Raw genomic sequence first — 24,719 nt, 5'->3', positions numbered from 1 at the left:
AAGTACATATTTCTTACTATAGAAAGTGTATTTTTGAGCTGTCCTGTTATCAAAAGGAAAAAACACATCATTTTAATCCATGATTGCAGTTTTCCTTTTCACACTTTGACTAGGAAAGAACCAAGATGTTTCTGTCTCATTTCTACTGCATACAAGACCACTTGGAGTAGTATTTAACAACTCATATTGAGAGATCCTGGCTCTCCTTTTAGCTTCATTAATTTTTTTGATGAAAAATGAGTTCACATGAAAGGAAAATAATTTCCAATTTTTATGTTCCCAATTTATAATAACTAGTGTAGAACTGAGATGATTTGAGTGGTTGTTGATCAGTTCCACATAATCAACTTGACTCAAATAAGTCTTAGAATCTGAGAATTGGATGCCCAAAGGGCAACAAAAATGTGCATACCCTTTGACCCAGCAATACCACTACTGGGTCTGTACCCTGAAGAGATGATGAAAAAGGGTAAAAACATCACATGTACAAAAATATTTGTAGCAGCCCTGTTTGTGGTAGCAAAGAATTGGAAATCAAGTTAAATGTCATTCTATTGGGGAATGGCTTAGCAAGCTGTGGTATATGTATGCCCTGGAACACTATTGTTCTATTAGAAACCAGGAGGGATGGGATTTCAGGGAAGCCTGGAGGGATTTGCATGAATTGATGCTGAGTGAGATGAGCAGAACCAGAAAAACACTGTGTACCCTAACAGTAACATGGGGGAGATGTTTAACCCTGAAGGACTTGCTCATTCTATCAGTGCAACCACCGGGAACAATTTGGGGCTGTCTGCAAAGGAGAGTGCCATCTGTATCCAGATAAAGAGCCATGGAGTTTGAACAAAGTTCCAGGACTATTCCCTTTAATTTTGGGAAAAAAACAGATATCTTCTTGTCTGATCTTGCTACCTCTTAGACTTCTTGTCTCTTCCTTAAGGATATGATTTCTCTCTCATCACACTCAATTTGGATCAATGTACAACATGGAAACAAAGTAAAGACTGACAGATTGCCTTCTGTGGGGGTGGAAGTAAGATGGGGGGGGAATTGTAAAACTCAAATAAAAATAATTTTATCTTTAATAAAAAAATTTAAAAAAGAATCTGAGAGTTGGAAGGAACTTTAGAAGTCATTGAGAATAAACTCATATAGTTCAGGATCAAGGAGACAATGTTAGAAGAAAATACTCGTTAGTGGATGACACTAAGAACTACACTAAGAACTTTTATGCCTTTTATAACAAGATATCATTAATCATAGAATAGGTGAAATCTGGAAGGAAATCTCTGATAGCTGCCCTCTACTTTCTCCAGTATGAGGGAAGTAAGTTAGAGTTGCAGGGTTGGTATGATGAGTTTCTGGAGACCATGATGAAGTCCAGCTGCATGGGTGAGAAATTGTGAGAGTTTGTTTTGGGTACCATTATTAAGCAGAGGATCTGGGAGGAACTCTTCCAATACTCACCCCCTCCAATCAGAAAGAAGGAGAAACCCAGGTCACATACCCTCCTCAAGCCTCAGTTTCCTCAAATAAAAATACCAAAGTATTAATATTGGCAAATAACCTGGTACAGTGGAATAACTAGTTTCTAGAGTCTAGGGCTTCAAAACTGTCTGAGACTTATATTGATTTGGGACCGTGGGTCAAATCTCTTAATCTCCTTGGGCTTCAATTTCTTCATTTGTTAAATGAAGGGATTAGTTTATATTGTCTATGAGGTCCCTTCTAATTCTAGATCTGATCTGTATTCCTAAGAAAAATAATAACATTATTACTTATAAAATCAAGAGATTAGAATAGATTACCTTTAAGTTTCCTTCTAGTGCTAAGATTTTATAATTCTTATACAATTATGATTTTGAAATTAGATAAAAATATACTGAAGTTCATTACTAGAGGGGCAGCTGGGTGGCATAGTGGATAGACCACCAGCCCTTGAGTAGGGAGGACCTGAGTTCAAACCCGGCCTCAGACATTTAATAATTACCTAGCCATATAACCTTAGGCAAGTCACTTAACCCATTGCCTTAAATAAAAAAATGTAAAAAAAATATGCATTACTGGTATAAATATATCTATTTTATTTAGTAGTGATCCTTTGGCATAAAGGGAAAAACAAAGGAATTGGGCAAACAGTATGGAGTAATTTGGAACCATGTTAAAATTAAAGATTAAACTTTTTTTCCCTTTTCCCCTCCCTCCCCCTTTTTTTTTGTGTGTGGGAAACAGAACCTAATCCTCCAATTGATGAAGTTATCAGTACACCAGGAGTGGTGGCCAGGTTTGTGGAGTTCCTCAAACGAAAAGAGAATTGTACATTACAGGTACAGATTTTTCTTTTCTATTTTGCATATTACTTTGGAGTGAAAGAGCACCTTTGATACACTGAAAACTGCGTGCTAATATTCACACTCTAGTTTGTTATTGCAGCTAACTTTTTATGTTGATAATAATGTATCATTTTGTACAGTATTTGCTTTTAGTCTTTTTAAGACTAAATCCTTAGGAAGCACTTGTAGCAGAGGAGACCATCGCCATGTGGAAGATGTTCATTGTGCCTTGCTTTTGATTTATAGTTGTTACAGACATAACAAGACACAAAAAGTTGTCACAGATATAAAAAGTCTAAAATTATTGCTGAGTTCACTAGTGACTACTTTAGTTTTCTTGATCTGAATACCATGTTAGAGCAACATCAGAAAGTCTGTGGTTTCTATATTGGATTATTTTTTCTTTGAAAGAATAATTCATAGAATTTGTCTTGATTTCACAGGCCAAGCATAAAACAAGAGCAGTAACATTAAGTACCCACTGTGTATTAGAGATTAAGAAGAGTTACAAAGTTTAAATAATATGTGACTCAGAAACCTAAGGAACACATAACTTTGTGAACTAAAACACCAACACAGGTATATATAATATGCAATATCATGGCAATAAGAATTGTTTTTTAAAAAAGTGTTATTTGAGGTCTGAGGAAGGTGATTGTTATTGACTATCTAAAAGAGTTTTATTTGATTAGAGTTTTAAAAAATGGAAAGAAATACAGTATGATAAGATAATGAATAGGGGCATTGTTGTGGAATGTTAAGGAATAGACATTATTATGTACAAAGTCCTGGAAGTATAAAAGTATAACACAAATTTAGGGAGTAGAAAATAGGTCATTTGAGCTGAAGCCAAGTAGAAGAGAGTCACCCAAGTTAAACATCAAAAGATAGGATAGTGGGGACAGCTAGGTGGTACAGTTGATAGAGCACTGGCCCCAGAGTCAGGAAGACCTGGGTTCAAGTCTAGCTTCAAACACTTAATAATTGCCTAGCTGTGTGACCTTAGGCAAATAGCCTCATTGCTTTAAATAAATAAGAAAAAATTTTAAAAAAGAATAGTGATAGATTTTGGAAGTAGAAGAATTTGAACTTAATAAGCAATAGGGAGTCACTGAAAATTTTTCATTGTTGAATACATCTTGGCATAAGAAAGATTATTCAGTTAATGATGTGGAAAAGGTATTTGAAGGAAGAAAATATAAAGATAGGAAAATATAAAAGATAGTAAAGTAGATCAGGCAGATAGTAATAAGAAACTATACTAGAATGATGACAGTAGGACCAAAGATGGGATGGATACAAGAAATATTTTGGCTATGAGAGATCACAGGACTCTTGTAACTAATAGGTCACAATTACTGTGAGAAAGAGAGAAAAGTTAATTATAAGGAATAACACACTTAGGAGGAAAGAATACCAATTCTCAGTTGAACTCAACCCATTCATTTATACATGCATGCATACATAATAAATATACACACACATATATATATATCCAGGGCATTAACTGTCTATTAATGTGACAAACTAGATGATCAACTAATGTTGAATTTATTTTGGAGTGACATATTTCACCATCAAATGTATTGCCAGTTAATACACAAAGAGAAATGGGATCAAAATGCCACAAATCTTAATAGCCTTTGGAGTTGCTTTTAATCATTTTCAGAAATTAATTTGGTGTAGGTCTTCAAATCAGTCTTTGGAATTTTTGCTGATTACATTAAAAACAATTAGTGAAATGCCAAATAAATTACCATATATTTTTATATTGAATTATATTGAGATTATTTCATTAAGAACATACTAAACATGCTTCTAAAAGAGCAAAAAGTGACATTCATGATAGCTTTCCCTTATTTTACTGTCTTTGTTGTGTATATTGGGCTATTTTTTAAACTAAGCATAATGATTGATAAGTTTTGTTATTAGACTATTCAATCCATGGTCTCAGAATTCTGCATTGATCTAAGACTGTTGTCACAAAAGGAGTGGTAAATGGTAGTCATTTATGTAAGTTTCACTTGCTGTTGGTCTCCACATTTCTCACTTTCCAGACCATAGTATATATTCATGGAACTATGATTTTGAAATTTGTACATGTTTAAGATCTCTTCTTTTTAATGTCTTCCCATTCCTGCTTTCTGTCTTCTCATCTACTCTGTTTCAGTGATGAATTACTTCAAGAAGGGAAAACAAGAAATCAAGAGAAGGTAGAGTACTTCAACCTTCCATCAAGTTTCCCTGTTCCAGCTTGAGATTCATCCTATCCCCTTTCTCCATTTGGATTAGAACTGTTTCACTAGATGATTCCTGTGTTATATTTTGGTCCCTGGCAGACCAGGATGGTCATCAGCCATCTGTGTATCAGGATCACCTAGAGAGCAAGGAAAAGGCTTTATCAGAAGAGTAAATCCAGACAACCCATACTGCAGAGAACAGAGTCTGAGTTTCAAACAGCCTTCTGGGAAGGAAACCAAAGGAATCAAAAGATGAACTTTACTGTAGTCTATTGTATGATATTTTTAATTGCATGAGGGAGATAGGGAAAGTGGAAAAACTGAGTCTATTTGTCCATAATTATATTTGAAAAAACATCTCTACCCCATATTAGGAGGTAAGAATGCTGGGGAGAGCTGTGGAATTCATCCTAATTCACTTATCTAATATAAGCTAGTTTAGCATTCAGTGCCATAATGTGACATAAAGATTTTATAGTCCTAAATGGAAACATGAATCAGGTAATCTCAGAGTGAGACAATTCAAACTCCACAACTAGATTTTAGTAATACCAGAAGTATATAGCATAATGCTATTATCAACTATTTCTCCCAGCTAGATCACATAATCCTATAACATTCTAAAATCATCTGCTCTTCTAGAAAAATTCCTCCAGAAATTTGATCCAACCTATTTATATATGCTATTCATCTAAGGAACCACCCAGATTCCTCCCTTAGATTAAATATATTTGAGAATTATATGAATGACCAAGGCATCTACCTTACAGAAAAATTTTTATTCTGGAGAGTATGCATAGGCAAGAGTTACACTGATATTTTCACTTCCCACATCAATCTTTGATCCATGAAGTGTACTCCATTAGTTTGAAGAGCAAGAGAGAATCCTTACTAGATGAATTTTGACTTGTCGGGCAGCTGTTATCTCTAGATATATTGTATCATCTTGGCTGCCAAAGAATCCTAATTAAGAATCATAGGGGACCATTATTTGTTGTACTAGAAATGAACTTTACCCACTTTTCCTTTTTGTGTCTAGAGCACAAAATTTTTCTCTCCATGATGTAACATGTGGACAAGCATGACCATTATTAGATTGGAAAAACATGTCAGTAGAGGGGGAGGATACTTTGAAGTTAAGAACCATCATGCTTTGCCGTTTATTCAAGTGAGGGAGAAACTCTAAAGTACTTAGGATGTGGGAATGGGGAAAGGGAGATAGGGTTGATATGCCCCTGGCTTTAGGCTGCAACTAGTCCTTGATTTTCTTTTGGCTAGAAAGCTAAGTTGCACTCTGACCAAACTCAGAAGAGAATTTGGTTACTACTTTTACTTTTAGTACTATTGATAAAACCTATCCCCAGTATGCAGGAAACCAGTCAGGGATTGGAGAGCAAGAAACAGGGACACAACATCACTGAAGAAATGTTTCTCCCTGCCCATTTAACTTACACTAAAAGGAATCACTCTTGCTTTAAAAGTCAGTGAAAATAGGATCTAAGAGGGAAGCATTTCAGGGGACAGACACAATTACTCTGGACATTTCCAGTCTTTTTGTTACCCCAGAGAAACTAGTCTATGGCTTACCTTATCTTCCATATTAGAGGTTTCATGACATTATTGTCTATATATATGGGAGAGTATTTTCCATTTCAGTGGCACTAAGAGCTCATAGTTCTGAGGACAGCATCTAGGAGTATGCCAAGTCAGAATATTTCAATTTAATCTACCCCTTTTAAGAAATGCAGATGGTACTAGGAATGTAGAGCATTCTTTGCTTGGGGGGGGTGCGCCTGGCCCATAGTCATGGAATTTGAACTGTCTCATTCTAAGTTTCCTGAAGTCATTTCTCTTAATTGCTCTGTCAGTTTGGACCTGTGATCTCTATAATTTCTCTTTGTAAATGCTTCCCAGACAGAGGTGTTTTAATATCATTAGGCCTACTTTTTAAAGGCATCTAAAAACAAAAATAAATTATCTTACAACCCCAAACATTGGACAGAGGTGCTGTATCTTAAAATTATGAATTTAATGAAATTGATTTGTTTTTCCTTTGTTCTCACCCTCTTCCTGACTTGATGCAATAAACTGCAGTAAGTCTTCTCTTACCCATCCTGTTGGTTGTTCTGCTTTCATTGGAAGGTTGCTTAGAGCTCAGGCTTTGTTCTCTGCAGGGTTTTGATATCTAGGTCTACTTTTCTGATATGAGCCTCTCTTTTTCACTTGCTCTCTAGGTAAGCCTGATGTAAAATGGGCGACCAGTGATCCTAGCATTTGCTAGGAAACAGTGAAACCTGCAAGGTGGCCAGCAAGAGTCCTGATCCAAATGGAGAAGGGGGACCAGGCGTACTTCAGCATGGAGTGGGAAACTTGATGGGAGGTCAGAAGTACTCCATCTTCTTTGGATTTCTCATTTTCCCTCTCAAAAGAAACCATCACTGGAAGGTAGAAACTGAGACGGGGAAAGAGAAAACATCAGTTCTTAAGACTGTCCCACAAATTCTCCACTTGTATCTGGTTTTAATAACCTCATCATGATGAGAGATGGAGTTAGGGCAAGTGAAACCTATGGAAATGTTTACTGCTTGATGGCTTGTCTAGTTCTCCTTCATATGGTGCCAGACTTAGAACACTGCAAAAGTTTGAGACTGGGCCCTATGGAAATAAAGAAAAAAATAATCAAAAGAGAAAATAAGAAAAAGTTACTTGGACTGCCACTTTTTTCTGCAGATGACTATTTCTTTGTTTAAATGGAAGTTCAATGCTTAAATGCTTTTAAACTTAAATAGTACTTGATTTAATTGCTTTGTCACTGTACAAAAAGTTGAATCTTGGAATTACTTTTAGATATTACTTAATTTTTATTCCCATTTAAAAATTAGTAACATGAATAATTTAAACACATTTATTGACTATCTATGAAGTGGAAGACACTGAGAGAAAATAAATAAGTCATTGTCTCCCTGCCTAAGGAATTTATGGTCTAGTAGGATATGTTCATAAATACTATAAAAGTGTATAAGAATTACAGACAGAATTCAGAGGACATAGAGATTAATTTTAGCTACAGGAATCGAGAAGTTCTGGAGGATGGAGAACCCTGAACTGAGTTTTGAATGATGGGTAAGATTTCAATTGGTGGAGTAGAGTACTTTTCTCTTTTTAAAGGGATGGTATGAATAAAGACATCAGGGTGGAAATTTCGGGTCAATTTAGAGAATGAGATGTATTGGCTATAACACAGTATGGTATAACATAAACCTGGGAAAGTAAATTGGACTTGGATTATAAATGGCCTTGATTGCTAGGCTATAGAGTTTGTATTTTGTTAAGTCTTTTTTGAGTTTTCAGGCAAAAATTAACATGTTTGGATATGGACATGGGGAAAATTAATCTGTAGATTGTAGGTATGGAATCAGAGCAAGAGTTTATTGCAGTAATCTACTAGATAACAGATAATGAATACCTGAACCTAGGGTAATGACAATACTATCAGAAATAGACAGTTCCTTGTGATACCACAAAGAAGAAATTGAAATTTTATTTTATTTTTCCAGTTACATATTATGCTAGTTTTTCAGCATTCATCTGTTTGCAAATTTATGAGGTACATATTTTTCTACTTCCCTCCCACCCTCCCCATAGAGGTGAGCAGTCTGTTATAAGTTGTACATGTACACATTTATGTTTAATATATTTATATCTTTTATCATTTTGTATAAGAGGAATTATAATTAAGGGAAAAGAAAGAAAACTATGAGATAGGAAAATAGAAAATTTTAAAAGTTTTACTAGTATGCATTCAGATTCTGTGGTTTTTACCCCCTCTGGATGTGGATGGCATTGTCCATAGCAGGTCTTTCAGGGTTGTCCTTGCTCTCTGAACTTCTGAGAGGGGCTGCAAATATTATAGTTGGTCATCTCATAGTGTTATTGTTAATGTGCACTATGTTCTCTTGGTTCTACTTACTTCACTCAGCATCAGTTCATGTAATTCTTTGTATGTTTATCTAAAATTTAACCACTCATAATTTCTTATAGAACTATAGTTCATTTACCATAACTTGTTCAGCCATTTCCCAATTGATGAGCATCCTGTCGATATGCAAAAATTGAAAAATCTTAGAGACTAAAATATTATGCAAGATAGGAAGAAGAAGCAAGGATAGCATTAAAGGCTAAAATGGCTGGGATTGACTGGGCAGTAAGAAAACTTAGAGAATGATTTTGCTCTACTAGCTATGTGAACATGAACATTTTACTTTCCTGAGCTTCAATTTCTGCCTTTTAAAAAATGTGTTAAGGAAAGTCTTTGTAAACTGTAAAGGACTATTTTTTTTTAAAAAAGCGTAATTAACAAAAACAGATAACTAGAAGGAAAAAGCAGGTTTGGGGGAAACGAGGAATTGGTTCTAAATATACTGATTTTGCATGTTGCTAGAACATCCAAGCAGAGTGATTGAGTACATAGTTGTAAATTTTTGTCTTATTCAAGAGACCAGAGGAAAGATTAGGAATCATCTGTATTAAAGTCAATTTGTAAGAATGGGTAAGAGGGGAGAACAGTAGATTAGAGGGGAGAAAAAAAGGAGAGAGCAAGGAAATCTCAAGACCTTAGGGAATGCCACTATAAGAGGGATAGGGCAACAGAGTCCACCTAAGAAGAAGCAAGAAACTTGAGAGTCCAGTGATTCCTTAAACCAAGGTAAGAGTAGCATTAATCCAAGAAGAGTCGGTGGTTAGCTTTGCCAGCTGCTGAAGAAGTGTCAAAAGATAGATGAGTAAGAAGACAAACTCAGTCAAGGTTGGGTTAAGAATCAGAATGAAAGCCATATTGTTCAAAGGTTAGACATGTTCAGTGAGTGATAAAGTGGAGATGTTATGTGATTGAACACAAATAAATGTACTCCCCAAACATTAGCAATTTTGATAATGAAATGGTTATATACTGGCTGGAATAGCCTATCATCCTCAGTAAATATATGCTCCATTACAGATATATAGATGACCCAGTGATAACAGATTTCCTCTATGGATGGAATGAACCATACCCTTTATTAAAAGGAAATGACAGCTATACCAATCGATTAAGACTCATGTTCCCCGCCCGCCCCCCCCCCATTTTCAGGGAGCAGAGGAATTGAATTGAATTGACTAGTCAGGGAGAAGGCTGCTTATCCTATTTTCTATTATATCTACTAGATAAATTTATTTCAGGATAATAGGCTCATAGATTTAGAACAAGAAGGGACCTTAGAGGTCATTTAGACCAGAGGTTTCAAGTTTGAGGGTTGTTCACAATCCCATTGGACAAACTAGATTAAAATGTAATTGGCAGGGGCAGCTAGGTGGCGTAGTGGACAAAGCACCGGCCCTGGAGTGAGGAGTACCTGGGTTCAAATCCGGTCTCAGACACTTAATAATTACCTAGCTGTGTGGCCTTGGGCAAGCCTCTTAACCCCATTTGCCTTACAAAAAAAACCCTAAAAACAATGTAATTGGCAAACAGTTAGTAAGATGAATAAAATATAATACAACATATTTATTTGTGGTTTTCTAAGTCATTTTGCAGCCAGCAAGGATCCAATTCTATTTCAGCTTGATGTAATTGGTCTAGGCCAGTTCCCTCAATTTTACAGACGAAGAAACCCAGAAAGGTTAAGTGACTTGGCCAAAGTCACATTGGTAGTAAGTAGTGGCAAAGCCAGATACTTTTTCTTTTTCTTTTTTTTTAGCCAGATACTTTTGATGCCAAATCCAGTATTCTTGGAATTGTATCATGCTGAATATGTGGATCTTCTTTTGACTTATCAGTGTCTCACAGATGCTAAGTGGCAGAACCTGAATTCAATTCCAGATCCTCTGACTCCAAATTCATCCTTGTATCCATAGCACCCTGCTTTAGTTGTAACCCTCCTTGCCTCGCCACTACTTTATTTTAATCTACAACTTTACTGAAGCTAATTGTCTCAGTTTCTTAGTATTCTAAATAAACTGATGTCTGCTAACAGATAGTTTTGACATCTTTTTGCCTATCTTTGTGCCTTTTGTTGTTATTTCTAGATCTATGTCAAATAATAGCTGGGAAAGTGGACTTTATTTCTTCTCTCTTGTATTTATTGGGAAAACGTTTTTGCTCTGCTTACTTTGGGTTTTAGTTAGATACATGTAATCAACATTTTTAAAACTTACTTTATAAATATATGGTATACTTTGTCATAGGCCTTTTTATATATATATATGTATATGTGTGTGTGTGTGTGTGTGTGTGTGTGTGTGTGTGTGTGTATATACACATATATATTGAGATAATCTTGAGGTTTGGGTTGGTTTTATTTTCAGTGTGATTAGTTATATCGTTTCCCTAATATTGAACCATCTTTGTGTCCTTGTATAAATCTAATTTGATTTTAGATGTTCATTTGGATTAGAAACTCTAATCTTTTTGCCAACACTTTATTTAAAATTTTTCATTTGCTATTCATTAATGATATGATCTTTTGTTCTCTTTTATTGCTTTGTCTTTACTTCACTTAGATAATAGGACTACGTTTGTCTCATGAAAAGGATTTTGGTAGAGCATTCAAGAATTTGGAGAATAATTTATGCACTATAGTTATTGTTCTTTAAAGTTTGAAAGAATTCAAATCTATTTAGACCAGGAGTTTTGCCCTGTAATAATTTATACAATATACTCTTGTCTTAATTTATTCTTATATTTCATATTTCAGAACTTTCTCGTTACTAGAAGGCCATCCTTTTCTTTCACTTCATCTCTGTTATTGTTATCTTTAACCTAATTATCATTTTATGTTTTTTCTTGCTGCCATTACTTTAAACTTTTTACACTGCTATTCCCTCCCCAAGCCCTTGTTTTGAATTAGTTTTAACTCCTTCTTAATCTTAAAATTAAGTCATCCTATATGTTGAATGAATGAACAAAGCATTTTTAAGCACTTATTGTATGCCAAGGACTATGCTAAGTGTGGGGCATATGAAAATACAGGCTGTCCTGCCTGTCACGGAACTAACATTCTAATTGGAGGAGTCGACATCAGGGTGAGTAGAAAATCCTGATGGACCAAATGGCATAGAGTCAGATGATTTGAATCCAGCAAAATTATAGTTGGTAATTCATTGAAATGGTATGAAAGACCACAATGTTACTTTAGTTTGTGAGTTCTTAGTTTTAGAATATCATTTTGTTTGTATAATACCCATAACATGCTGAAAATCATTGTTAATAATGTTACCTATTATTGTTTCTCTGTAAAGAAGCTCTTGAGTGTTCTACATGTTGTATAAGTTGTGAATTGTACCAATGAAAAAAAATTTTTATTTTTATAGTTTGAATCAGCTTGGGTGCTGACAAATATTGCTTCAGGGAATTCTCTTCAGACTCGAATTGTGATTCAAGCAGGAGCTGTGCCAATCTTCATAGAGCTGCTCAGCTCCGAATTTGAAGATGTACAGGAGCAGGTAAAGAAAAAACAAAAATAAAATAAAAGAATTAAAATTGTTTAGTTAAAAAAATAATCAGGCTTTGGTCCTGGAATAAATTTTCCCTTCAACCTTATTTAAATGGAATTTTATAAAAATAAAATCCGCATCAACTCAGTTTCTTAGAGGTGGCTGTTTTATAAACCCATTATTAGCTGAAATGAAAACTTAAGACTTAAAGCACAATAGGAATGAATGATAATATGTTTACCAATTTAAAAACTATTTCAGGGGCGGCTAGGTGGCGTAGTGGATAAAGCACTGGCCTTGGAGTCAGGATTACCTGGGTTCAAATCCGGTCTCAGACACTTAATAATTACCTAGCCATGTGGCCTTGGGCAAGCCACTTAACCCCATTTGCCTTGGAAAAAACCTAAAAAACAAAACAAAACAATAGAAACTATTTCAGATCTGGAATGTTTGAATTCTTTTGAGCAAAAAATTTTATGAAACATAAAATTGATTGTTTCAACCAATTTAGCAAAAATGCTCTCATTTTCATATTTTTATGTATAATAGTTATACTATTTAGAATTGAGTACCTATAAAGAATTCTATGTAGTAGATATAGAGTACCTATACAGAATTATAGATCTATTATATTGGGACCTTTATGTAATTATCTGGTCTTCCAAAAAAATTGACCTTTAAAAAACAATTATGACTAATTGATGCAAAAATATTATAAATATATATAATTTAAAATAATATATAAAATATTTACTTTGAAATAAAAATTTTCATACTACTGTTTTATCTGTGTGTTAGAGTGTGTGTGTGTGTGTGTGTGTGTGTGTGTGTGTGTGTAAACATGCATTACATGCATTGTTAATTGATACATTTTGGTCCTTTGAAGTAATCTTAAATTCCAGTCCTTCTAGTTAAGAATGTCTGATATGGTTGAATGTAGATACAAAAAAAAAAGCAAAGCAACCCCCTCCTCTTAAGGGCTTACAGTTTAATGGAGGAGACAATATACAGATAACAATTAAGCAAGGTAAATGCAGGTGAATTGTGGATAGTCTCAGAGAAAGCACTATATTTAAGGATACTTGGAAAGGCTTCTTGTAGAGGATCTTTAGTTAAGACTTGAAGAAAACCAGATGGCAAAGAAAAGGCCATAAATTGGGCAGTGAAGTATTTTCAAGTCTTTCTTACTGTGAGGAGATGGGTTTTGCTTAGTTGGAGACCTTGAAGAGTTTTGAACAGAGGACAAAAATAACCAAATCTGGCATGGCTGGGTGGCACAGTGGATAGAGCACCAGCCCTGGAGTCAGGAGTATCTGAGTTCAGATCCGGCCTCAGACACTTAATAATTACCTAGCTGTGTGACCTTGGGCAAGCCACTTAACCCCCATTTGCCTTGCAAGAACCTAAAAAAAACAAAAAACAAGCAAACAAAAAAATAACCAAATCTTTGTGTTAGAATACTAAATATGGAAATGATATACTTTATTATAAAGGAGAGAGAATCAGGAAGGTTAAGTAATTAAACTGAATTAAAACCTTCACTGGAATGGTGGCAGTAAGAGGAGAGAATAAAAGGATACTAGAAAGATGATGGTGTTTGGCAGTACTTGACAGTTAATTAGATGTGGAAGATGATGGACAGGGATGAATCAAAGATTTTAAACCTGGTTGTCTGGGTTATTCTGTTAAAAGTGTAAATTGATAGAAATTCAGAAAAAAAATCATAAGGAGTAAATTTAGTTTTTTTGAACTGTTGTTTCTTGTCCTTGTGAAAATTAGTTGGAGGGATATCCTGGAGTCAGGAGAACCTGAGGTCAAATTTGGCCTCAGATACTTAACAATTGCCTAGCCGTGTGACCTTTAGCAAATCACTTAATTCTATTGCCTTGCCAAAAAAACAAAGAATTCGGAAGAGACTAAATTCCTTGCAAGGTAGTAATTAAAGATGTCGTTGGAAAATAGGGAAAAATGACCAAAGCATTGCACCATGGGAAAAATTGCTCCCAAAACTTAATCACAAGAGAAATGTAGCAAATTGGTAAATATAACATAAAATGGAAATTGTCACCATTGGATTCAGCAGATATGCTGTTTTTGTTGATTCTTTTTTTTAGGTTTTTTTTTTTTTGCTTGCCCAAAGCCACATGGCTAGGTAATTATTAAGTGTCTGAGACCGGATTTGAACCCAGGTACTCCTGACTCCAGGGCTGGTGCTTTATCCACTGCGCCACCTAGCCGCCCCCTCTTTCTTTTTTTTTTAAACCATAAAAGACTCTTTGCATAACAGAGAGAAACAATATATTTGGAGGTGAATCTGATAAGAAGATACAATAAATAAATAAAAATAAGTTTAAGATGTTGGGAGACAGGGAGAGGCAGAAGGAGCCCATTTGAATGTCATTAGTTTGATGGTTCAGAACAAGTTTCAGTAAAAGGAGCATGGAAGAAAACTAGGCATGAGTAGAGTTGAATGGTAGAGAAGTGAAGGCATGGAATTTAGATTTTATTTTTTTAGAAAAAAATGTATTATTGTTGCTTTTTATTTTTAAAATAATTTCAGTCATTTCCTACTGTTCATCTCCTTCCTTGAGCTCTCCCTCCCTTTTAGCAAAAAAAATAAAAGCTAACCAACAGAGCATTTGCAACATATTATACTTAAAACATATTTCCTTTTTAGTGAGATGATTTCATGTATAGGACCATAATTTTAGTTATTGCCCTAGACTTAGTTCAGTTGTTTTTTAGCTCGTGTCAATATTTCTCTTTTAGTTCTGTTATTCTTTCCCTTTAGTCTTCATCATTTCATATGAAGGGTAGACTATTTTTTTCTCAAGAATTTTTAGCTGACTATTGGGGTATTACAGGATGTATAATAAAAATGTCCAAGAAAGAAATGAATGCTGAATCAAGTTTCTGAGGGGAGGCAGGGGAAAGGATAGAATCAAGTCTAAGATAATGGTGGAAATAATCCTAAATATTGGAATATTTTTTTCCTTTTGAGTCAGAAGGGAAGAAAGAGAGACTAGGTAAGTTTTGAATTTGAGAAAACACATTAAAAATGTACTTTTTTGTTAAAAAAAAAGATTCCTTCAGGTTTTAAACCATGGTCAAATTAATTCAAGTTTTTTAAAAAATGGTTGAATACTTTTAATTTTAGCTATCTCTTTAATGCCTGTTTTTAAAGACATTTTAAAATAATTTAAACAATTATGTTTTGATTTTTTAAAAGACACTTCTTAATCCCATTACAAAAATCTGTTTTCTGAAAACATTGATTATTAATAGAAGCAAGAAATGTGTTCTTTAATAACTATATGGTACTAATATGTAATTCACACTGTAGGTTGATTATTATTGTTCCCTCCATCTCCCATTCCTACTTTTCATTTCCCTTTTGTGTGTTATCCTTCCCTAATAGAATACAATTCCTTGAGTCAGGAACTGTCGTTTTGCTTGTATCTGTATCCCCAGTGCTAGGAACAATGCCTGGCACACGGAATGTGCTCAATCTATTCTTGTTTGTTTCCTTCCTTCTTCTTTCCCCCTAGAAATGTGAATCTTTGTCATCAGATCCACTTTGTTGTTGTTGTTGTTCAGTCGTGTCCGACTCTTCGTGACCCCATGGACCATAGCACGCCAGGCCCTTCTGTCCTCCACTTGCTAGTCATGAAATGAATGTCATCATGTATTTTTAGTGTAATGTAATAGGTGGCTAACATAGGAGCGATACATTAATAGGTAATGGTAGCATCTACCTCTTATTAAGATGGAATTAATCTTCTGTGAAACTCTTTACTAACCAATCCTTCTTTCACAGGCAGTCTGGGCTCTTGGTAATATCGCTGGAGACAGCACCATGTGTAGGGACTATGTGTTAGACTGCAACATTCTCCCCCCTCTATTGCAGTGAGTATCATTTGTGCTTGAGTTCAAAGTTTTGAAAGAAGGAAAACATTTCTGTGTGCCCACAATCCACCATAGCTTTGGAAATAATTTTAGATCTCCTACTTTCTAGTTGAGGCATAATGGGATAGTGGAAAGAGTACTGTTTGTGGAGGCAGAAGAGGCCTAGATTCATGTCCGACTTTTGGTGCTAATTCTTTGACCAGGGGTAGGTCACTTTACTTCTTTAAGCCTCAGTTTCCTCATCTGTACATACGGGAATTGTGGTATCTACTTCAGGGTTATAGATCATGTGAGAATGTATATAAAGTGTTTTTTTAATACCTTAAAGTGCTTTGTCATAGTAGTAGTTGTTATAACTGTTATAATACTGTGACCTTGAATTCTGAATTTATATAGTCCAAATTAATGAAGTTTATTTCACTGCTGTAGAGAAGCAAATCTTTATTTATTCAATACAAGCAAAAATTTTCCTTTCCCCTCCTTGACCAAGAATTACATTTTAATTTTTTGTGTTCCTGTAGGCTGCTTTCAAAGCAGAACCGTCTGACCATGACTCGGAATGCAGTATGGGCCTTGTCTAATCTCTGCAGAGGGAAAAATCCATCTCCAGATTTTGCAAAGGTACATATTTGTGAAAAATTGAGAATTACAGAAAAAGCTCATAGAGAAAAAACAGACCAATTTCATATGTGAAAGAGGAAAGGAATAGTGATTGTGTGTGTGTGTGTGTGTGTGTGTGTGTGTGTGTGTGTGTGTGTGTGTGTGAGATCAACATTTAAAAATCATTTGAAAATATTTTATACTATTACCTATTTGTAAAGAAAACTGAGAGTTTCCCTTTTGCAAGACTACTGTTTTTATCAAGTGAATTTAACCTCTATTTACGGTTTCTTAATTAGAAACCTTAGAAACTTTTGAGGTTTTTATTTTTGTCTTTTATAAGTACATTAACGTAAATGTAAAGTTTCTTGGCTCTAGTCCTCATTGAAGCCTTTTCAGAAATTTAAGTTTGAAAATAACTTGGCTTTCTAGAAATGTCACTAAAGTTGAGGTACGTGAGTTTCTACCACATGATGTTTTTCTGCTTCCAAAAAGCAAGCTTTATAATGCCAGGATACTGTGTAGCATTCAAGGGAGAAAAGGCCATAGCTTTTGCTTCTTAGACTTAGAAGCACAGTTTGCCCTGTAGTTGATCAGGTACATGAAGTTTACTTTCTTGAGTATTCTTCTTGACTTACACTTGAAATTGAATTTTCACAACTCACATCATCTTCTTTTTGCAGGTTTCCCCCTGTCTGAATGTACTTTCTTGGTTGCTCTTTGTTAATGACACTGATGTGCTAGCCGACGCGTGCTGGGCACTATCATATCTATCAGATGGACCCAATGATAAAATTCAAGCAGTAATTGATGCAGGAGTATGTAGGAGACTAGTGGAGCTACTGATGTAAGAACTTAATATCTATTAATCTTTTAATTAATGTTTAGAAGTTTTTATTTGGTTGCAAGTACTGGTATATTATTAATTCAGGGGGGAAAGTTTCTTGTTTGCCCTGTTTATATGTGTGCTCCATCCTTGGGTTGTTCATGGTTACAACCTTTAAGCCCTTATTTGTTGTCTTTAGTAGGATGTAGGGTCAAAAAAGAGGACTGCTACATGCTTTTGTGCCCTAGGGCCATATTTTATAGACCCAGGCAGTGAGGCAGGGGTGTGCCATTCCCCAAAAGAACACAGAGAGAGGAGTGTACTCTCTAGCCATCACCATTCAGCTTATAGCTCTCACATGCTGTTTCCCTTCCTGAAGATTTCAAAGATCAGTAGAAGGTAGGAGAGAATTCTAAGCTAATATCATAGGATATCCTATTCTTCCAACAACTGTCACCTTGAAATAATTAACATCACTATTACAGCTTTGTTAGGGAATATTTTTTGTTCTTACATGACTCTGAAAGTTTTTGATTTTCAGGGAAAGCAGAAAATTCATGGTGGTTACTATTTTATAGCCCTCTTTATGCTTAAGATTCTTTTAAAGCTTTGCCTCCAGAGAATGTTATACAGCTAGATTCAGTTGACGTTTTTCAGAAGGGATATTTGGGGTGGCTAGGTGGTGCAGTGGATTAGTCCAATTATAAATTTAAAATTACATTGAAAGGAGCATTTAGGTGGTACGATGGATAGAGTACTGACCTTGGAGTCAGGAGAACCTGAGTTCAAATATGACCTTATACACTCAATAATTACTTGTGTGACCTTGGGCAAGTCACTTAACTCCAATGCCTTGCTAAAAATAAATCAAAACAAAAAGATTACATTGATCGTCCTGTATATGTATAGACTGTGTACCTGGGCAGTTTCTTTAATCTCTCAGTGTTCAGGCAACTCTTTTTAAGACTAGATGTTTCAGAGAAGGTTACTTATATAGTAGAGAGCATTTTTCATTCCTTATCCCCTATTGTCAATGACATGTTCATAATCCCCATAGTATGTATTTCTGATTGATGAAGAACTGTGGGTGTACTGAAAATTTTTAGTAAAAGCAAACCTCACATCTGCTTTTACAAAAGGGGGAAAATTTCATGTACTTATTTGTGGTTGTTTGGACCCAGTTAAATATTCTTGCTTTGCCAGGACTTCAGTCTATAAGAAATAAAAATGTCATATGAGTAATTGTGTATCCTAGTAGGGTGAACAAAAACAACTCACCAGACAACTCAACCCCTCTATGATACCACTAAAAAGTGAACATTCATTTTTTTTTAATCTCACACAAAGCATAGGTGCCTTGATGTTGGTTATAACTGGTAACTAATATTAGATCTTATTTCTGTCTTAATCTATGTTTTGTGCTACTCATTAATTAGTGAGACATAAGAAATGTATTTGTCATTTCTGTTTGCTGTTTTTATTGATCACTTGAATTTGAGAATGTGTTTTTTGAATTTGTAGATGATCTAGACTGCTAATACTCTTGACTTAAACAATTAAGAAACTACCCTACAAGGCTATATGAAATTCTCCTGTTAGGCATATTTGACTGTAAGCTACATTTGAAACAGTATAGTGCTACTGTATGTGAGGTTATAAATCTCAGTGTATAGGAACTAGTCTTTCATTTATATTCTATAGTCGAGGATTAAGAAAACAATATAATCTGAGGGTTTTTTTCCTATATGCTTCTAAAAGGGTTATAAATATAACTAAATGAATGGGAAGATAAGTAACAGAAGATTCACAGAATCGGGCTTTTCTAAAAAAAAATTAAGAGACGATTCAGTTACTGTCATCAGACATAAGTTTTATGAGGGGAACATTCCTCAGACCTTAAGGACTAAATGGGAGAAAATAGATTTAAATTAAAGCATGAAGATTTTTAATTATAAGGACCTTCACTTAAAGTTATTAAAACACTGGAATAGGCTATTGAGAGAAATGATAGATTCTTCAGATATATTCAAGAGACTAGGATGTAGAGCTGGAACTGATCCTTAGAGATTATCTGCTCTAGTTCCTTTATTTTATAGATGAAGAAAAACTGAAACCCATATGGTATAAGCATTCATCATGGCTTTAGGAATTACCTAGTGACCTAAAGGGCCCTTTCTTCTCTAATCTCTACAGTGCTTTAGGGAATTAAGCCCTAAGAAAAATAGGAAAGAGGAGGGGTAGACAGATAATCACTCCATTCTTAATGCTTTTATGAGGACCTGAAACCAAAAGAAGTTCACTTGGTGACCAGTCTTCTGGTGGTAAAACTTGCTCCACTTAGCTAGCCCTTTGCTACAATTTTTCTTATCTCTGCAAATGTATTTTAAGAGCAATTACAAGCAGATATTAGAATTTTTCTTTGAAATAAACATTTCATCAGTATGTTTTTAGGGGTTTTTTTGCCTTATTAATTTTTAAAAATGCAGTGTCATTTGAGGCAGCTTGGTTAAACCTTGAAGATATTCTTAAATTCTGGTCCTTTAGTGCTAAATGGGGCAAATCTCTTTTAGGCCTGTGATTTAAACCTTTTCAGATAGGTAAAGGCTGCTAGATCCATCCTATACAAATCTTGACAGTTTCAGGAGCAAAGGGTCACCTTAATTTCATGATGAGATTGCACAATACGAAACATTAATGGATGGATCATATTTAAAAAATTGTTGTGAAAATGAAATCTTTTTATAATTGCAGGCATAATGACTACAAGGTGGTTTCCCCTGCTTTACGGGCTGTAGGAAATATTGTTACAGGTGATGATGTTCAGACACAGGTATGATCAAACTTAGCCATGTACACTTCCAGTTTTAATGAGAAATAATTATATACCTACTATTTATTTGAAGAATTATATTAAGCAATGGGGAAGCAAAGGCAAAAAAATTCAAGTCCCTTCCCTCAAGGATCTTACATTCTACTGGGGGGAATGGAGTAAAAATTACCCTTTTTTTTGCACAATATTTACACAAATGTAATGTATAATGAATCCTATGCTGTTGTAGTAGTGATGCCTAGCTTTTTTCCTTTTATGTTTGCTACATTGAAGGTTTAGTATAGAAAGCTGCTTTCCAAGCCTTCCATCATAGTTAATAATTCTGTTTTAGTGGCTACATCTTTTGCTGTTTTCTTGGTTCCTATATAAATTCATCTTTGGGTAGCCAACCTCTCTTTTAAGCTAAAAGCACTCAATTATGTACTTCAACTAGTTATGGCAGCAGCATTTCCTTTTGCCACTGGAGAGTAAAAGATTGAAGATAATGGAGCAAAAGGATTGATTCCCTTACAAAACCTTTTTTTGTTGTCAGCGTGTTCAGAAAATGCCATTCTACCTTATTTCCCTTTGTTTGGTCTTTTCAATTTTATGGAGTACCTTCCCTAAGATTACCTATGAAATCTTGTTAATCTCCAAAAATCTAGAAGGAGCACTAGATTGGGAGTTAGAACTGGCTTTGAATCCAGAATCTACTGTGTGCTTTATAACACTGAACAAATTACCTTAACTCTTGGACACCTTAATTTCAATTATAAAATCAGGGAATTGAACTAATCTCTGAGGCATTTTCCAATTCTTAAAATCCCCTGATACTATAAATAATGCCTCTTCTGCTTTCTCTGACCAGTCCTTAAAATGTTTACAACTTTCGTAAAAACTTTGTATTGCTGTTTAGCTTTAAATGGGCACATCTAAATTCTTTTTGTAAGATCTTTAAGAGAAGAGACTATCTTTTAAATAGATCTTTATATTTTATATTCCCTGCCTCCCCATATCCTCCAAACATTAATCTAGCATAATGTCCTGCTAGGTGGTCATTGAATTGGTTGATTTGTGGGTTAATTTTCCTTCATCATATGATGACTAACCATCTATTTAAAAAAAAAAGTCTTAGCTTTTCTGACCGCTCAAGTTATATATCCAGCTATATTCTGTTTTGATATGCCAGGGGCAGGTAGGTGACTTGATCTTAATTAATAAATGTATTAGCTATAAATAATATTTGCCACCATGCTGAAGGGCACTCCTATTTCACATATATAAAATCCATGTTTGTGAACTTTGGATAAAGATTGATTCACATTATATTTTATATTGTTAGTCCCCTTTCCTATATTTTCTTAAGCATAACTTTACCAGTGGAGAATGCGTTACAATGAAATAATATTCAAAACTAATACTTTTTTGAAATAGTTTTGAGTAAATATTTGGTTTTAAAAGCATTATCTGAAATGTTAGATGAAGAGAAGTAGACTTATCTTAGTCTAATTTCACCTAGGTTAGTCCTAAAAATTAAGGGATCACTTGTATTTGTATGTTATAATAAAAAATATTTCCAAATGACTTTTTTTAGGTAATTTTGAATTGCTCAGCTCTGCAGAGTTTATTGCATTTACTCAGTAGCCCAAAGGAATCTATCAAAAAAGAAGCCTGTTGGACAATATCTAATATAACAGCTGGAAACAGGGCTCAGATCCAGGTAATACCAGGAATCACAAGTTAAATTTCACAGCTTTCACCAAGGTTCATTAATGAGAATAAATAAATATTAAATGATTGTTTTTCCTTGAGTACTAACAATAAATATAACATGCTTTTATTTATTCTCATATACCTAATGTTTAATGTTCCAGCCCTTTTTTGAAACTTTGGTCTTCCTTTAGGGATTATATCTCACTTCGTATCCTGTCATCTGTGGAATTCAAGACTTTTGAAGATTTCCTTTGCAAATTTCTTTTGGGGTGGGGGAATGTCTGTATAGTACCCTTGGAATCCATGATTTTTTGATTTTAGAGGGTCTTTAATTGATAGGATTGAATAGATAAAAATGAGACCTATTGATGGAAAAACCATAAATGTAAGACTTAGTTACATTTAGGACATTTTAAGTTCTTAAATAAAGGAGTGACATGATAAGAATATCATTTTAGGAATAGTACTTTAGGGATATATACCATACAGGATGAGTTGGGGGTAGGGAGACAGATTAGGTTATTAGAGTAAAGCTGAGTGCAAAGTAAGAGCTTGGCTTGGAAGGTTAGGGATAGAAAAGATGATAGTTTTGACATTGTATTAGGCAGATAATGTAAAAGGCTAGGAGTATAGGTATAGGTTTGGGGAAAAATCAAAATGAATAGTGATTATAGTCAAATATGTTAAAATAGAGTGGGACTCTGCCAAGAAAAACCTCATGGATAGTAATAGCATACTGTGTTCCACAAGGTCCAAAGAGTCAGACACAACTGAATGAATGAACAAAAACAAGAGTGAGAGTAAGGGGAAAGAACAAAGAACTTAATCTTGTAGTCCATTTGAATTAGAAAATGTTTGTAGGCATTTAGTAGTATAGTGGATAAAGCACTAGGCCTGAAGTCAAGAAAAGAGTCCAAATCCAGTCTCTCTCAGATACTCATTGCTATATAAGATCCTAAATAAATCACTTAACCTCTATTTGCCTCCATTTCCTCATCTGTAAAATGAACACAATATTAACATCTACCTCCCATGCTGGTTCTGAGGATCAAATGAGATAATATTTGTAAAAATCGTTTAAGTTAATGCAGTGTCTGGTACAGAGAAAGCATTATATAAATGCTATTTTTCCCCTTCTCTTCCCTACTTTAGAGATAAGTAGAAGAAAGAATGAATAAATGAAAAGTAAGCATAAGAGAGGTAGGAAGAGAATGGAAGAAAAAAATGTTATACTCAGTGTAATCCAATCAAGGTTGATTTAAGTACCTACTACACATGAGGCATGATGCTGGATAAGCCCTGGGAATACTAAAAAAAGACAAGTTTCAGAGTGTTATGTTATGGATTGTTTTGAAGAAGGTTAAGACAAAGTCACTTTTTCTGGCTAAAAGGAATTAGTTGATGTAGTTGGCATTAAAAATCTGTAAGATCTATAAAATCTATTAAGATCTATAATTAAGGAGTTTTCCTATAGACATCAGTGATCTTTTATCCTTGCAATTTTTATTTTGCAGACTGTGATAGATGCCAACATTTTTCCAGCTCTCATTAACATATTACAAACTGCTGAGTTCCGAACAAGGAAAGAAGCTGCTTGGGCTATTACAAATGCGACTTCTGGGGGTTCAGCCGAACAGATAAAGTAAGTACTTGTATAGGAATGTATTTTATATTTTAAGAAATTACTCTTTCACTGTTTCTATGGGAGTGAATGAGTTGGCTTATATATCAGCAGGTAAGAGAAAAGAAGATAAAAACAAAACATCCCTAACTTTCAGGGGAATTGTCACTTCAGTTCTGTACTTAAATATACATTTCAACTGTGTCCTAGCTAAATTTAGGTAAATGCTTCTTCTAGGATTGATCAAAGCCATTACTCAGCGCAATCCCTGACAAACTTAAAACATTTGAGAAGAGCGGGGGATTATTTTATTAGGGTATAGTTTGGAATCATTGCAAGGGATATACCCATAGGAATTGCCCAACTTTTTCTGGAGACTTAAGAAAGTTTTGAGTCTGTTGGAAATATAATGAAAATATATGAAACTTAACCTTTGAAAAGCTTTTAAAGCCTGTCTCATTTTATTTATAGTTCTTTAGGTTTTAGTAGTAATGTTGTGATTGAAAATAAGTTCAGAGGCAGCTAGGTGGCGCAGTGGATAGAGCACCAGACCTGACTTCAACTTCAACCTCACACACTTAATAATTACCTAGCTGTGTGGCCTTGGGCAAGTCACTTAACCCGTTGCCTTGCAAAAACCAAAAAAAAAAAAGAAAATAAGTTCACAGTTTAGGAGTTAGGAAACCCAAAACAGAAGTAACAGTAGTCTGAAGTCAGATGCTACATTTATAATTTAGGTCGTTCATCTCATGGATTCTGATCAGCACACATGTATCTTCCGTTTTGAATTGTAACATTGTATCTTGGTCAGATATTCTGCTATCCAAATAAGGGGAAGGAACATCTTTGCTTAAATAGAACTATGCTTTCCTGTTTTTCTGGTCCAATTTGATTTCCAAAGATGTTAATTGCAGTTGTACCATTTATTATTTTGTACTTTTAAAACAGTGTCTTTTTTGTTGTGATCAGCAATGGTAACGATGGAAAAATATGGATGTAGCTTTTGTGCTGGATTTATCCTAAACTTATCCTAAAGAATGTGATCCACCTGCGACAGCTGGTGGTGTTGGAACACAGACTGAAGCACATTATTATTGTTGTTGTTGTTGTTGTTATTTGGGAGGATTTGCAGGGTGGGTGGGCTTGCCTGGGGGCCACACAGCTGGGTGATTGTTGGCTGTCTGGGGCTGGATTTGGGCTC

At 34.7% G+C, this 24,719-nt stretch overlaps 1 protein-coding gene across 5 annotated transcripts in view; it reads left to right on the top strand.

Moving 5' to 3' along the window:
* The window catches only part of KPNA1 (karyopherin subunit alpha 1), a 97,326-nt gene that overhangs the window by 65,339 nt on the left and 7,268 nt on the right, over window positions 1-24,719 (top strand). For all 5 annotated transcript variants that reach the window (XM_074214653.1, XM_074214655.1, XM_074214652.1 and 2 more), the window contains exons 5-12: window positions 2,233-2,327; window positions 11,921-12,052; window positions 15,861-15,949; window positions 16,471-16,570; window positions 17,233-17,396; window positions 20,127-20,205; window positions 21,779-21,904; window positions 23,412-23,539. In XM_074214653.1, the coding sequence (XP_074070754.1) occupies window positions 2,233-2,327; window positions 11,921-12,052; window positions 15,861-15,949; window positions 16,471-16,570; window positions 17,233-17,396; window positions 20,127-20,205; window positions 21,779-21,904; window positions 23,412-23,539 (913 nt within the window). The remainder of the gene's footprint in view (window positions 1-2,232; window positions 2,328-11,920; window positions 12,053-15,860; window positions 15,950-16,470; window positions 16,571-17,232; window positions 17,397-20,126; window positions 20,206-21,778; window positions 21,905-23,411; window positions 23,540-24,719) is intronic.

The sequence above is a fragment of the Macrotis lagotis genome, chromosome 1 (assembly GCF_037893015.1).
Source record: "Macrotis lagotis isolate mMagLag1 chromosome 1, bilby.v1.9.chrom.fasta, whole genome shotgun sequence".
NCBI lineage: Eukaryota > Metazoa > Chordata > Mammalia > Peramelemorphia > Peramelidae > Macrotis > Macrotis lagotis.
Note: the sequence above shows the minus strand (reverse complement) of the source record. Positions and strands in the feature narration are given on the sequence as shown.